Genomic DNA, 16,836 nt, shown 5'->3' with positions numbered 1-16,836 from the left:
ACTGATGGTGGATGGTGAAGCAGATGAGTCTGACAAGTAAGCCTATTTACTTAAATTGCTAAGCTACTCCCTGAATGAAAGTACCTAGCAGGAGGGGGAGGGGTTACTGTGGGTCAGAACAGGTGGTGCTGAATCTTCACGTCATGCCTCAGTTCCATGAACCTGAGATTTAGAAAAACCTTGTATCTTCTGATTATCACATAATTCCCTAAAATCCAATAAACCTTGTACTTAAACAAAATATAAATCTGTAAATTCAACTCCTGTGATGATTACATACTGTATAATAATACTTAACACCCACACGCCCTCCCCCCACTAATGCATTTTTGTCCTCTCCTTTAGGTTTCAAGTCGCTCCTCCAACAGCAGTGAGAGATTAACCCATTTGAGCCCCTCCTTCTTCTTTACCTGGCTCGTTTGTCTCATCCACTCATTGTCTGTGGTTTGCCATCTGCTGCATGGGAAAGCGCTGATGCACACCGACCCCCTGGGAGTGACGTTTCACACCTGAGGTCAAAGACTCCCAGGACACCTGCCACTGGCAAGAAGCAGAGTTTGTTCACATTGTACTGTTGTCCTTCATGTTTCCCTTCTTTAGTGCTGAACAGTGTGTGTTGTAAAAATGTAATCTGTCCATAAAATCAACAGCAAAGGTTAAATAATACGGATTACATCACAACTTCACAGAGAGAACATGATGTCTACATGGTCTACATATGGCTCCATTGTGATGGAAATAAAATGAGGTGGCTTACATCTTGTCTATATAGGCTATGAATGTAAATTTTAATAATATGATTATTACAAAGTGATTACACAAACCATGAATGTGAATCTCATGGTGGTGCTAGAGGAAAATAAAATTGTTCTGACACATCATCAGGGAACCATGACTATAAAATTCTGTGCTAATACATCTAATATGTGTTGATATATTTCATTGGAAAATTGAAAATTTGGACCTGCTGCTATAGGAAATGTCAGGAAGTTTAAAAAGTTTTTATGATTCATCCTCCTAGAACCATATAGTGCAGATAAAAACTTTCAGCCCATTCATCTCAGTACCTCAGGATAGGATGTGGAGAGAGGGGGGTTAGCAGCATGCATCGCTGTCTTTTGTGATACCTATAAGGAGTCAGAAATGTTCAAATCCTGCACATAGGGGCTTTAATATACCTTGTACAGAATATTATGCACTATGTTAAAACACAAAACCTCATGAATATTTTGTGCAATTACATAGTTCAAAGTTTAACAAACTTTTCTAACACCTCTGCACCTCATATAGGAATATATGTCTGCTCCATTGAGGATTGGCTTTCTAACGTGTTCAAACTGCAGCAATGATGACATAAAATAAGTTCAAGTTCAGTAACGATAGCATAATGTGAATGCAAATCTATCATTTTAGTGAAGTGATAGAATTAGAAAGCTTTGGCTTTGTCAACCAGATGGGTGTGACCCGACAAACCTGATCAGCATTTCTCATTAAGTGTAGAGAGAAACTCCAACCGCCATAAATGTGCAGTTCCCGTCAGTCTCCACCATACAAATGCATATAATAATGGTACATTAGTTCAAAGCATGCAGATTTCAGCTGTAGTCTTCTAGATTTGCCTTTTTCCTACTTGCAGTGTTCATTTATATTGTAAAATATGCTGTCTTCACACACACACACACACACATTTAGATAAACACATATGCAATTGGTCTGCCTGCTTTGATTGAAACACATAAAAACATAAGCACGCACATCACACACACATCTCACACACAGCACACACCCTGTTCAGTCATTGCATGTCTCGCTGTGCAGTAAAATCTGACAAAATGTTCACAGAGACAGTGCAAATGACTCAAAGGCTGAGGTTTAGAAAGAGTGAGTGTGATGTGTTAGGGTGATGTGCACATGCATATTCCAGTGTGGGTGTACACACACACACACACACACACACACACTGTTATTTCAGCTGGCAGGGATGGTGTGTCTAGCAAAGTGAGAAAGCACTTTGAATTTGGGAAAGGTATCAGGTTAGACACACTAACGCCTTTTGTGTGAGACTGACGCTTCTCCTGGTGTCATGGTGTTCTTCCACAGGTCCCAAAAAAATTGATCTTCTTTTTTTTTTTTCAATATATATTATGGTAAGAATTTGAACAAGTAGGAACAATCATTTTTAGTGCAAAAGCAACATTACAAAGTCCAGAGAATGTTTTGTTATCCCGAAGTTTATTTCAAGTAATCAGACTCCAGTTCACACTGGACACTTTGTGAAATGCTAAAGATGATGGATGTTTGCTTGTTCTTCCTGGTTAAGAGGAACCTGATGCTGGCTGAGCTGTAATAGACATCAGTTAATTGATGTTTCCCAGCAGGTTGTGTGATGTTTGCAAATGAGTGTGATCTCTGAAGTACAGATCATATCATTGTATTCTCTGATATTTGAAAAGACAGATAAATGTGTCCTGCTGGCTCGCTTGACTTTTGCATATCTGACTTTCATGTTAATATGATCTGCTAAAATGTTGCCTAACCAAACAGGATGAGACATGTTATCAGAGGTTTCAAGACATGTGACACACCAATTTGTGTATGACACCACATTCATTCAGTTTTGTAAATGCAGAAAAGATATTTAAAAACAGTTCTGTAATTCAGGTTTGCTATTTCAATTTGATACATGCTTGAGTTTTTGTAAACAAAATATTTAAACACAAGAGTGTTACATTTTTAAAAAAAATATGAACATCACTAAAATGTATTTTTGAAAAGAAGATGATTGAGATCTTAAAAGTCTACAATCTGCTGTATCACTGAAGTTCAAAAAACACATTTCAAATTGTTCTCAGTTAATGCTTTTAAGTGTGAATTTTATTGCTGATGTTTGTTCCAAACTCTCTATGAAGTGACGGAGAGGTAATATTAATTTGTCATTGCGCTTCACTACTATTCATCAGTATCAATAATGATGATTTTAACCCATCAATAGAAGAAACATTTGTCAAAATCTGTTCAACTTCATATGACACCCAACACTGTATGTATGTACGCTTTCACTAACATTCCCCATTATCAACTGTTGTTGTCAAATCTTATGTCTTAAAGTAGTTTTTTGTGGTTTTCATAATGGATCAGTAATGGTTATTGTTAACCATGATCCTGTTATGACCTCATGCACAAGAATGTGCCCTCAAACTTCTACATTTTCACAAATTTTCACCAAACAAGTATCTGACAACTGTACTGGATACAATTCTTGTTTTTATATGAGTAAACCGTGAAAGTAAAACTCAGGAGTCCTAACATTGCTGCATAAAGACACAGTTAAGGCTTCTGTGTTTCAGAAGTGGAGGAATTTCAAGGCTGTGTGTTACTTGCAAGGCATGTTGGCAGTAGACAGACCTCTCCATTTCTCACTAAAACCCTGCTGTTGCTAGTCAGTGTGTGATCTGTTAAAGCCCACAGAATGAATACAAAAAAACAAAGTTAAGCAACATTTTAACAAAATTAGTATAATGTTTTCTTCAACTTTGGTCCAAGGACAAAGAGTGCAGTCAGTGCAAAAGAGACTCAGACAGATTCAAAACTACCAAACTCAAACTGAAAACCTACTGAAGCTGTCACACCACAATGTAAGATAAGATTTAATCAAAACAATCTACCTGCTGTAAAGTGCGGTGGCTTAGATCAAACTAACTACCTCCTTCCTCCAAAAAAAAAAAAAACTGAGATAATAAAAAAACATCTGGACCTGGTAATAGTCTACAGTAGCCACAAAGAAGTAGGCTTATTCAGCAATGTTGGTGGATTATGTTCACATCTGAGATTTGCACGTTTGTTTTCACTGTCTTCAAAGTGAAGGTGGGCGCAAACTTTCCCACAAAGCAACACAATCAGACTTTTCATTCCCTCTGTGTGTGTGTGTTTGTGTGTCTATGTCATCATCCATGCACACAACACACACACACACACACACACACACACACACACACACACACACACACACACACACACACACACACACACACACACACACACACACACACACACAGACATATACACACATGCATGTATACACTTGTTGCTAAGCAGACCCAGGTGTTTGGTGTTTTACTGAGATCACATGCCCTTTACAGCCACTACTTTTACAGTGACTACAGGTGTGACTGATCATTCCACGCATGAAAAGAGACAGCAGTCAAACAAGAGCGGCTCTGTGTCGTCCCAACCTGGAAAACATCCTCATAATATCAGTGTTCTGCAGCACCGTTGTGCCCCCACGTAGATGTAGTAACACCTTTAAGACTTCAGAAAGAAAAGAAGAGTGACTATTCCTTGCTGTTGTTGGGTTTTGACAATGATCATGATGCATATTAAATGTCTATCATTCAGCTTCTCTCTCACATCCCCCCTGTTTTTGTTTTCTTCAAGTTGGTTTTTTGGGGTTTTTTTTTTTTTGCAAACACTCCAACCACATTCTGCTTACAGCAAAATCTCGGGATGGTTGATGTCTGTGTTTTTACAGCATAATTGGCATAATTGGACAATTCTTGATTAAAATATAAGTCTGTTCTGGCACAACTGGTTCTTTTGGCACCGCACACAATAGAAAACAACGAATGGCGCCCGTCACTGGAACAGGATTGGGTAATTGGGAGCAGGAGCAGATTTCCCATAACCACAGGGGCACAGTGACAAAGAGATCCAATAAAAGTCAGACACCAGACTACTGAAGCATTTATGTCAAGGGACCAGGAAGGGGTTGTGTTTTTGAAACCATGTTTTGACTGAGCAGAATAATGGAGTGACCAGACTTTAACACTCTGATGAATCTAATGCCTCCAAAATCCAAACTGGGATTCGGCAGTAAGTTGGGTCTGTACTATCCTTTTTTTTGGGGGGGTGGGGTGGGGTTAAGTTTTATTGTTTCAAATGACAGATTCAGCTTTGAATCAGACAACATCAAAAGCACAATCATAGACCTGTGATTAGCAGAACAGACTATTTGCTCTTGACCCAAAGTGCCACATATGCCAGCGTAAAAGAGTTGCAGGAAAATAGAAGCAGTGAAAATTGAACAGGAATAAAATCCACTGCTGCATCCATGTCATGAATAATTTTGACTCAGTCCTGATAGTTAAGTTAAGTTATTACTGACCAGCCCATATTTCAACACTCCTGATGCCATAGAAGAGCTGTCGACATGTAAAACAAAGCCCTCTGGCTGGCTGACGCGTTGCTTTAAAGAAAAAGAAAAACAGATTGCAGTGTTCTTTTTGTGTGTGTAACCACCACAAAGTTGCCTTTGAAGCTTGATTAAAGTCGTCGCCTCGTCAAGAGCTGTATTATGTATTACAGCCAGGTAATCACACTTCAGTCAAAGGAAGTCAAAGGACTAGAGATGTACAAAAGAGTTGCCCAGTGTCTTATCTCCGGGTTTTAATACCACTCATTTTGTGCCCGTTGTTCAGCTGGAGGATTGTGGGGGGGAGTACAGTCATTCAGCCAGCTAGTTTCCTCGGCAGCTCTTAAGGGTCTGGATGACTCATTGAGGCCACAGACGTCATCTTATTCAGAGCAGGTGCCTTCGTTTTGCCACAGCTGCACGGCACTCAGTTTCCCAAAAATGGGTGAGAGATGGAGAGGAAAAAAAGACGGAGTGAAGAAAAGTTGATTGAATGTGCAAAAAAAAAAGAGAACAAGACAGCAGGAGAATGAGAGCTCTGCTTTTTTTTTATGTCTTTAAAAACATGCAGAAAATATTTTTGTCTTTTTCTGGATTATTACCACAGCTTTTTGAAATGAAATACAAGAAATACAAGTATGCATGTTAAAGTTCAGATCCTGCTGCTGCTGAAGGGCTTTCTGGTTGAAACACCACTGGGCATCATGCTGCACAACTTCATTATGATTGACAGTAAAGGATAGAGCACACACTATCCTAAAATTGTTAAAATGTCATATTGACACACACTGACCCAGTTTGTACTTTTTTGTTTTTCCTTCACAGAACAAGTTTGGCAATGATAACTGTTCTCTGTAAGGGATTAATATGCACATTTGTTTACACGCATCACTGAAAACAGTCAGAAAATGATCCAGAAACCTAAAACAACACGGTTTGTGCTTTGGAAAGAAGCAAGTAGTATTACAGTTGTTTAGTGTTAACAAATCAAATCGTGAAATAATGATGGGTTCCCACATAACAGAGATTGTGTTAAGTATTCAGTATTATCCACATTACTCTGGCTTTTTAAAGCTGAGAAGTCTTGGGAGCTGCAACAAGACTAAAGGAGCATGCTGCATCTAATTCCACCCTTCATAATATTTGTCTCTGGGTGTGCTCTTGGGGAAAAGACACCATGCATATTTGTGACACCTCAGGCCAACAGTAATGGGCTTTACTGTACAGAACCGATCTGCTGTACTCACTCCCCTCTGCTCCGGTCCCGGGAGCCCTGTCTGGAGTTGGGTAAGGGGTTCCCATGTGTCCCGCCACTCAGCTAATTGAGGCCCGGTAAAGGCAAGTTGCCATGGAGGAGACTCCCACATCTGGGATGCTACTTTTAGTGTTGCTCTTTTGGGAACACAATGGTAAGTTTGTGCTGAACATTTATACATTTTGTACATATAGAAGAACGGTAGAATATTTTCATTTGCTGTGTGATGATTTTCTTTTACATTAGTCTCATATTTAGGTATAGAAGCAGAGAAATGCAGTGAAGTTATGACTTTACCACTTGTTCAAACAACCCTGTGGCGATCTGTCTCGCCATAAGAACAGAAACTGACTAAAAATATGGATTTATAAACCATACAACTTTTATTCAGCCACTAAATTGCATGTATCAGAATCATATTGTGGTCCAGCTGGATGTGTTTGGCAATAGAAATGAGCCGTAGAAATTTGTTGTGAGACGCAACCAAGGAGCTCAGGGGAATCAGTAACATCTCATGCATACAGAGTGTTTTCAGTGAGTCGGCACTGCACGTCCAATAGATTTCACAGAGATGGAATAATTCTCTGTACTTTACATGCAGAGTGCGGAGCCATCACTCAGCTCGTCTGCAGCTGCTGGAAACAACCAAGATGAGTCAGCCAGGAGACAGTTGTGAGCTCCAGCAGCCATCACTCAGATGAACAAGACGTAGTAACATTGCCCAGATGCTACAGAAGCAAAGTTTATTTATTTTTACCTTGTATCTTACCTTGTTTATTCTAGGGTTGTGTATTTTTCTCTTTTTAAGTCCTGCTTATTGGAGCCTTGAGCACTTTATTATGTTTGTCTGTTTATAAAATGTGTCTCAAGATGAATGCTTAATAAAATAAATAAAGTAACCTGAACCTGAACCTCATCCACAGTAGGAGAATGAAGAGGCAGACAGAGATGAAGACAGACACAGCGTGCGACGAAAATATTAGCAAATATGTTTGCAAAAAATAAAGGAGGTCATAATTCATATTTTGAACGTTAATGAAACTTCAGAGCTTGAATGAGTGAATGTGTTCTCTGTAGTTCTGGTGCGGTTATCACGTTTCCAAAATCAATTTGAGTGTTGGACCAGCCAACCTTGTCATAGGCACTTGGTATGATCCAGCACTCCATCCACTGTTATCTAGTCAACCCTAATATTCTCGACATGCATTAGCTGAGAAATGGCTGTTACCTTGGCAACCATTCGAAAACACATCATCTGGACAATGTCATGATTTCATTTCATTATTGTAATGAGACCAGTCTTGACGTAAGCCCATTTGCTCAGCATATTGACAATGTGGGCAATGAAATCCATAAAACAGCATTATGGATTTGTCTGCAGGCTCTGTTTTTTTTAGTCAAATGCTTTAAATGTGGTTCAAAAATCACTCAAGTAACTTTGAGGACTTTTTAACAACAGCCTGTTGCATTTACAGCTCTGCTCCTTCATTTTGCTGCTGTTAAAAGCAGGTTACAAGTGACTTTAACCAGGATACAAACATGAGACAAACACAGCGGAGGACGGTGTGTACTTCTGGTGTAAATTTAGAAAAAATGAAGCCGTCATTTTCTCCTCGGATGACAGCTATTGTTCCTTGTGAGAGAACATTCAATTAAGTGGTATCAGAGACAGGTTGTCACGTTTCACTGCACACAGCAGCGTAGCTGAGGGAAGCCGATTTGTGAATCAGCAGATCAAATTAAATTTGCTATTTTTTCCTGATAATCTCACAGTGTTCACTTAGTGTCACAGCCCCAGATATACCCATCGTGTCTGTGACAACACTGATTCCTCTGTTTCCACTGTGAAGCAAATCAGTCATGTGCAAATGAATCGCTTTTGTTTGTCTGCAACAAATCAAAATTTTGCTTTTTGTGGGAGCTTTTCTTGTGTATTTCCTTTCTTATGCACCTGACCTGACTCCAAGAAATCCTTAAGTCAAGGAATTTTTCTCTGTGCTTTCAGAAAGCTACATCCACAGTCCTGTCAGTGAAATTCAACCCAGCTTAATCCCCACCCCTGCTGGATTGTGTTTAAGTGTTTCCACGGCACAGGGTCAACCGGTGCAACATCTGCACTCCAGGAGAAATTACCTTGATGCTCACATGTCTTCTTTAGTCCCCAACTAACTCTTGATTATGTAGACTAGTTCCCCTCAGGCAGCTAGACCTCAGATAAAAGGTGAAACAATGGTTCTGTCTAAACGGCTTCTGAAGCAGGTGAGACGTGAGTGGAAATACGAAAGATGAATGGGAGAAGGTCATTTTGTCTGACTCCATCACCTCAAAACAATGAAATCCGCCTCCTCCACCTCCTTTTTTAATCTGTGCAGGAAACAGGCGGACTCCTTCTGGTTCTGACTTGCCAAAACTTTATTTTTGAAATTAATATTTAAGGTCAACAGTAGGGTTTCAGTTATGTCTTATCCAGTGTGCCAAAAAGTGAAAGGAAGGAAGGAAAGGCAAGCAAAGAAAAAAACAAGAGCCTAAAAGTAGATCACACAATCAAACTGAGGCATCAGGAGGTTCATAACATTTTTCATAACCCCTTCCTTGTCCTGTAGAATTTCACTCATTCTAGCAGAGAAGTCAATAGAAAACCTTCACTACATGTCCTATTTCCCCCCACACTGCAACACATTAACCCATTTTAATGTCCGTTTCCACAGTGTAAAATGTGTTTATATTGTTTGAAGCTTCATGTTCAGTGCCGAGGAGAACAAAGGCAGGTGAAATGAATCACTGTGTTGCATAATATAGTTGTGTGATGATACCCATGAGAGCTGCACATATAACCGGAAGAAACAGCGAGTTTGTAAATCTCTTTTTCAATGATTCAACTCATCAAACATGCTGCAGAGTTTTACTTCTTGATTACTGATGAGGCTTAACATGAATGCCAATAGCAAAACCTGACCTTATGTCTAGAACTGAAGAGTTTGTTTCATCTTTATGTGCAAGTATGAGTGTTTATGTACAACTATAAAAAAGGGGGATGATCATTTCCATTATATAAAGGACCTCTGTGACCATTTTAATCTAAATTAAAATTTTGGACTCAGTGCTCTTTGGCTTGGCATCACACAACATATTTTAAGTTGTACTATTGAAACCAAATATGCACAGCAACAATCAAACAATAGCTATTTTTTTTGTTGTCAGGAAGTTGAAACAATATATCAGCTCTGCCAGCTAACTACTGTCAGCTGCCAAGATTTCTCTAATCTATCAAGTATGTTCAACTAATATATTTTGGGTTAAAAGTCACCTTGATTACATTTTAAATATACTGCATCAGGAAAGCTTCGGTTTTTAGTCTTGATGATTTTTAAAAGAAACAAGTAACACACTGGCTCAGTTAACAAATGCACCTCAAAACCAAACTCAGCAATAATAAGCAACAATACATTTGTAAAAACATATGTACAGTACTAACTGAACTTGCAGTATAGGCTACCATTCGTTTAAATGCTTTGGGGAAATAAGTTCCAACTGTCGTAAAATGTAGGTTTTCAGAAGAGAGAGAGTGGAAAAAAAATACATGTACAGTAGCCTGAAATACAGCACAAACAACATAATAATTTCACAGGCTCATGTCAAAATTAGCTCCAGCAACCAGGATGCGAGGGACATTAAGGCAGATGCAGAAGATGGGATCAGCAAGTCCCATCAATCATTGACGACAGCAGGCAGGACTTTGGCAGCGTGATGGATGGCAGTGGTGAAATGAGACAGAGAGGAATGCACCATACGTCCAGCTTGTCATACTAAGTTTATACTGCAACACATCAGTGCCTCCACCACTTCATGATCAGCGTTAGCAAAGAGAGCTCCAAACATGTGCAGCCTGTATGCATGAAGATGTTGCAATCAAATGTTGAAGGTGAAAGTGTCTTCACCGCGACTGCGTGATTTCATGAATCATCTATCACCTGTTTGGACTGAATTAGAAAAAAACTACAGTACAAACACTCACAAACCTAAAACAGCAAATTCAGTTGCCTTTGCGTCAGTATTTCTACATAATCGTAGACTATGTGCAAACACACACACACCTTGTAGGCCCAAACTGAACAACATACTTGCACGTGATCATGAAAGGGTGTCTGTCACTGAGTAGTCAGCATGGAAATGTGCCAGGAGTAATGAGAGGGTAAGGACACTTACTGTTAATACAACTCATTTAGAAAAATCCGCCAGTTAAATATAGTATGAGGTTGATGGAAAACAAAATTTTTCCTCCCCATCATCTCCCTTTGATTAAACTGGAGACGTGACATGACGAGCTGCAGAGCAGCACAGCAGCAGTCACACAAGGACAGCATTAACATTTAGGGGCTTTGTAAAGTACAAGCAGACAACATTGTCAAAATTACCAGGTGGTGATAATTGCACTGGGAGACAAAAACAGTTTGCTTAAAGCAGGATGCTGTCACTGAAAGCAGCTGTGGGGAAAACAAGTCAGAGGCAGACATCCTGGGCTGCACTGTGTCGCCACCAGCCCAATAAACTGACCGCAGTGTTCGACATGCTGTTCTACACGCTATTAAAGTCTTCACGCTCCAGCACGCAAGTGGCACCAAAAAGCCATTTTGGTTTATCCTCTATAGGTTTAATTTTTATTCTGTTGGAGTCACAAGTATGTAATTATTAAGCTAAGATCTCAGTATATGTCTCTATTTGTGGGAACCCAAAAGGACACACCTTTCATGGGTCCATCCATTAACAGCCTCAGTCCCAGTGCTAGAACCTAATCTTTCCTTTATATCTGGGGCAGGAAAGTTGTTAAATATGGTGAAAGACAATTACATTTCATGTGGAACAATGAAATCAAGGTTTGTATAAGGACTTATGAGGCACTGAATGTTTGTTTCTTATATACACAGAAATAGATGCACAGTAAAGCTCGGTGCTTAACAAAAATCAGCCAAATAAACAATATCAAATTCATTTAGGTTCATAAAATATATGTTAAAATATATATTATAATGTTGTTATAATGCTCCGGCATGTCAGTGCAAACAGGAAGAGTTAAGCTAAAGAGGTCAATGAATATATTTATTAATATATTTAGGTTCCTCTAATTCAGACAGGGTGCAGCTGGTGTAAGAGGTGGGAAGGTCCATATTTTACAAAAGAGAAATATACTATTAAATTTAAGATATAGTAGCATTTGAAAAAATGTTCCTAGAAAATTAAGACAAATTCTTGAATATTTGAAATGGTAGCCGATGACATTTGGTTTATATACTGAACTATTGATGAAAATGTTATTTTAGAGATATTGGTCAGAAAACCAGTGAATTAAAAATGAACGTATAGTACTTTGGAAAGAATGTCATATCCTGGTGTGTCAGTGAAAGATAAAATTTTACTTTCTAATCTTTTTTGATTGAGGCTCAAGGGCTCAATAGTCATAAAAGTATAATATAGTTAAGCACTTTCTACTTATTTTGGGCAAGGTAAGAAGTGTATCTTTCAGGTATATGGACTGTATTGTGAATAGAGGGTGAATAAAGGTGAGCAGAGCAGTGGACACTATGAGAGGAATAATGTGTTTTTTGAACATTGAAACATTTTCTTGTAGACCCCTAAAATGAAAATATTAACATGAAATGTGCATTATATGTCCCCTTAAACAACAGATTAAGTAATAAATATAGTAGACTATAATCCTTCAAATATTAATAAATTGAGGGAATTTGCATCAGATTAGGATATTTATATACATCCTCATCAAACCCACAGAGAGAAACTAGCGTGTGTCTGATAGTGTTCAACAGCCGTCCTTTACTGCTATTTAAATTGAATGCTCTCTGTCAGGTCAAACTCATGCAAACTGCCTACAGGGAAGATCAATATAGGAAAAAAATAATTTTTATTTACTGACAATGTGTTTATAACGGATTACAGCTGGTGACATATAACCATCTGTCATGAGGACATTTCTCAATGATTGCTCATTATGTTTGTGGTAACATAAATATAATTTGAACATCAATGATAAAAGAAGGTATTTGCGATCTAGTTTTATTAGTTATAGATTTTTAGCTTAACATCCATCAAGAAATCACATGCAGAGGACTGCAGACTAGGAAAAACTTACAGCATATAATTAAATTCAAAGAAGACCTTATTCTTGACCAAATAGATCCATGGCTAGACAATCACAGCAGTAGTTTGATGCCTCATTGTATTCAAACAGTAATTACGTCCTTAAAATACAGTATTCCTCTTTCGGCAAGAAGCCCAGTCCTGTCTATGCGCCTCCTACAACTCACTTCCGTCTCTATGAATACATCTGAAGAGTCTGTTTCAAATGCAATATGCAGACTGTTGTCGTCTAGCCAAGCATGAGCTTACGTTTCCAGCTTCCAGTTTTAATTTTTTTTGCTGATTCTTATGATTTTTCAAAAAGGGAATATCTTATTGTCAACTATACTTGTGTTGCTTAATCAAACATAGTTGCAGGCAATCACAAGTTTCTCTTTAAAATGAAACAGATGTGCTCACAGAGAAAACAATCCTGCTGTTGGTGAATGCTTGACTGTGCCATGACCTCAAGTGCAAATTAAGCCACATGCAAGCGTAACTCAGCCACACTTGCAGTAGGTTGTATTATTCTATATTTATAGTTGCAGTGTCTGGGTACAAGTTCAGTTTCAGGCAGACATGACTCAGTCATTTAGCCTGTTTAACAACCAGACAACTGTTTAACAACAGTCAATAAAACCACCCCAGCAAAACTGCAGGGAAAACATCACAGAGGTGTTTATTGTAGGATAGAAATAGTTCCATTTTGTAGTTTGAGGGCTGCATGGGGACCCTGAAGGAATCATTTTATGTTATCTTTAATGATCTAATTAATGAATTTAAAGAATGTACATAAAACTAACTTAAATTAACTAAATTAGTTACCTGACAAAATTATTTTTATTAAAGTTTTTGTGTAAAAAGGTTTTGTCTGATGTAATGAATAATAGTGGAACACAGTTATTGTAATGAACAGCAGTTTGAGTATTTTACATGTCATTTTTATATCTATATTTAGATACTTTTATAATCTTATACATTTACTTTAATACATATAGCCTACCTTTGAAATGATTAGTAGCCTTCTGTGTGAAGAATAGCAATTTTGCTCACCTCTACAAGTGCCTTCATTTCCACATTTACTTTAGCATAGACTGCCCTCTGCTGGGTCTTTGTGATAAACTTTTAAAGAGTCACATTGTGATTGACGATATCAACAGTGAGTGAGTGAGTGATGTTGATAGTGATGTCTTAATGTTAAGGTATAAAACATATGCTACAGGATTGTATTTTTGGTTAGCACCATTTCCCATTTAGTTTCTCTTAAGTTACTGAAAGTACATTACAAATGTTATTAAGATGTGTTGAAGGTACAGTAACTGCAGAGACACCTATAGATCAGTGGCTCTCAAACTTTTTCACATCAAGGACCCCTAAACTGACACACATTAGACCACGGTCCCCCATTTGATACAATTTTATCCCAGGGTCCCCCATCTGATAAGATTTTTACTTTTAGATGTTTTATTACAGAATGTGTATGAAGCACATGACCAACATAGCCATACACTCTGTCATTGTATTACCTATGGATGGAATTATAGTGAAAATAAGTTATTCCCCTTTTTGCTGGGGACCCTTTGGAACCCCTTCAAGGACCCCTGAGGGTCCCCAGATCCCACTTTGAGAACCACTACTATGGACATCTGTAGTAGGCCATATACAGTGCAACCAACATGAATGCTAATAAAATGAATTTGAAGTACATTTTACTGTGTACAAACATGTCTCTCTCTTCATGTCCTTTAATCAAAGCCTATTAAGCCCTACTACTATTTCTACTATTACTACTACTACGACTAATAATAATAATAATAATAATAATAATAATAATAATAATAATAATAATTCCAATTGATGAGTTAGTTTTACACTGGTTGGTATGGCTACACTTTACTAACACAAATAATTTTGGATAGCTACTTAGTCCCCGTCCTAGCCATTGCTATCGTAGGTCTACTGCAATCATAAAGTGATCGTAATGATTTATAATATCAGGCATAATTGATTACTTTATATATATAGCGCATGCGCAATGGGGAGGGCACGGAATGTTCTCGTACGGTCTCGTCTCGCGCTTACTTAGCGACGCGACCAAAGCAGAAACAGCTACTGGAGCGACGAAAAGCGAGCCAGCGGCCCGTAGGCTGAGCCTATTTGGATTGCAGGAGAGAAGCGTCGATTAATAAAATGACCAGTGGGTATCGACATATATTTTGACTGTAAGACAATATGTACTTTATTCGATTGCATGTAGTCTGTGCCCGTTGTTTCTGCCGTCCGTCAGTCTCGGCCACCGCCGATCTGGGCTCAGTCTATTTGCTGAAATTAACGTAACGTTACGTTTCGCGAAATTGATGCATATTTTTGGCATCTTTGGATCATACATTACGCACAGCATTGTTTGAGCCATTTAAATATGTTTACACGGAGCAGACATGCTTAGTAATTCATGATTCCTGCGATTAACGTTGGACGTTTTTCAATGTCGACTGGATAACGTTAGTGGGTTGTTTTCCTGTCCAGCTGTTAGCCCGAGCCTCGGCCTACTGGAAAACAACAGTTAACGGAGACATAACGCAGGGTGTTTGCGTGTGAACGCTGCTACTAGCAGACAGGATGTAAAGATGTTTACCAGGAAACATTTTTATTTCCTCAAATCTGTAGCTGCAGTTGTTGCTTGTGTGTATTTATGTAGTCGGTGTTGTTCGGGTAGGAAGCAGCTCCAGAGCGCCGCTCTGCCACGTCGGCTGCTTTCAAGTTTTGCACCATTTTATTGTAACCATTTTTACTCGTGCTTAAAATGAACGGACCGTGTGTCATTTCACACTATACTTTATAAACACTTAAAAATCCCCCCCGTTGTTTTTTTTTTGTTTTTGTTTTTTGGCATTAAGTAGTAAGAGAGATATTTTGGAAAGGGTGTAGTTTACACATTTGTTGCTCATTCATGTGCCATTTATTAAATTATATTGTTTTTTCCTATTGTCTGATGTGCAGGGGGAAACCAACGTGAGCTTGCACGCGCGAAGAATGCCAAAAAGCAGACTGATATGGGAAAAGGCAAGAGGGGCGATGATGGGCTGTCTGCAGCTGCCCGGAAGCAGAGGTAAGCACCAGTGTGCAGGAGATGAAAGACATGGGATACACTGAAACTTGAGCAATGTCTGAGGTGCCGTTGGATCTTTGAAGTATTACAACCAAAGCCATAGGGCACAACTTCCAACTCACCAATATACGGCTCTGTGGAATATTTAATTTATCTCTAATCATACTGTAGTTTTTGTGTAACAAGTTCTTAAATCCTTCTCATGATACAGTACATAGTATCTGATATTACTATTGTGTTAAACCACTTTCTACTACCTGATATTTTTGCTTGGGAACCTTTTTCAGTGAAATAATTACTGATATCAGAGATGTGTGTTAAATGGGGACTTATAGATGTTTTAAACAGATGTGTGTTACAGTTGAGTCTGTCCTAACAAAGTGTCTTCTCTCTTCAAATGTCCCTTTTTACCCAAGGGATGCTGAGATAATGCAACAGAAGCAGAAAAAGGCGGATGAAGGCGGGAAAGGAAGCACCAAGTCCAAGTAACAAATGAAGCCCCGACATGTATTCAACTCAGCGTTTCAAGAACATCCCACGTCAACATTCTTCCTGATATTTATGAGAACGAATCTGTCATTTTTGTCTAGACTCAAGAATTTAGGATCCTACACTCTTCCCTATGGCAAATGACGTTGCTTGTTGGAATTGTTATTTTACTCGGTGAAATTATGTCTGAGCAAATTAGCCGTTGTCCCACGTTGATGCTGCATGCAGAGGAGCATCAGTGGCGTAAGCAGCAGGAGAAAGATGAACAATTATTGACACAAAGCATCTACGTAACAGTTGTGTATTTTTGTACAAAAATGTCCCCTGCTGGTTTCAAATAAAGTGTATCTTTTTAGTTCATGCTTGCTTGAGTTATTTTGAATGTTGGGATTGAAGACAGCAAACGTTTATCTTTTTTAATTATGTAGGTTATATCTTGTAGCATCTTTTTTTTTAATGGCATCACATTCAGATGCAATTATTTAAACAAGAGGTGGTGAATGAGGAATGATCAGGAAATAAAACAATTACCAACTGCTGCTTCTGGTATTTGGGTAATTTGAATTCATACCTTCACTCAGTTTCTTGCAAAGAAATGGAGTAAAACCCAAACAAGTTAGTATTGTGAACACTTGTTCATAGATAGTATTTCTTATGAGCAGC

At 38.5% G+C, this 16,836-nt stretch overlaps 1 protein-coding gene across 1 annotated transcript; it reads left to right on the top strand.

Moving 5' to 3' along the window:
• Positions 1–14,612: 14,612 nt before the first annotated feature.
• On the top strand, positions 14,613–16,533 carry LOC137185552 (small EDRK-rich factor 2-like). Its single transcript, XM_067593744.1, has 3 exons — positions 14,613–14,772; positions 15,576–15,684; positions 16,101–16,533. The coding sequence occupies exons 1-3, from the start codon at positions 14,766–14,768 to the stop codon at positions 16,171–16,173; spliced, it is 189 nt and encodes a 62-aa protein (XP_067449845.1). The 5' UTR covers positions 14,613–14,765; the 3' UTR covers positions 16,174–16,533.
• The last annotated feature ends 303 nt before the right edge of the window (positions 16,534–16,836 follow it).

The sequence above is a fragment of the Thunnus thynnus genome, chromosome 1 (genome assembly GCF_963924715.1).
Source record: "Thunnus thynnus chromosome 1, fThuThy2.1, whole genome shotgun sequence".
NCBI lineage: Eukaryota > Metazoa > Chordata > Actinopteri > Scombriformes > Scombridae > Thunnus > Thunnus thynnus.
The sequence above is the reverse complement of the archived record's forward strand: the minus strand, read 5'-3'. Positions and strand labels throughout refer to the sequence as shown.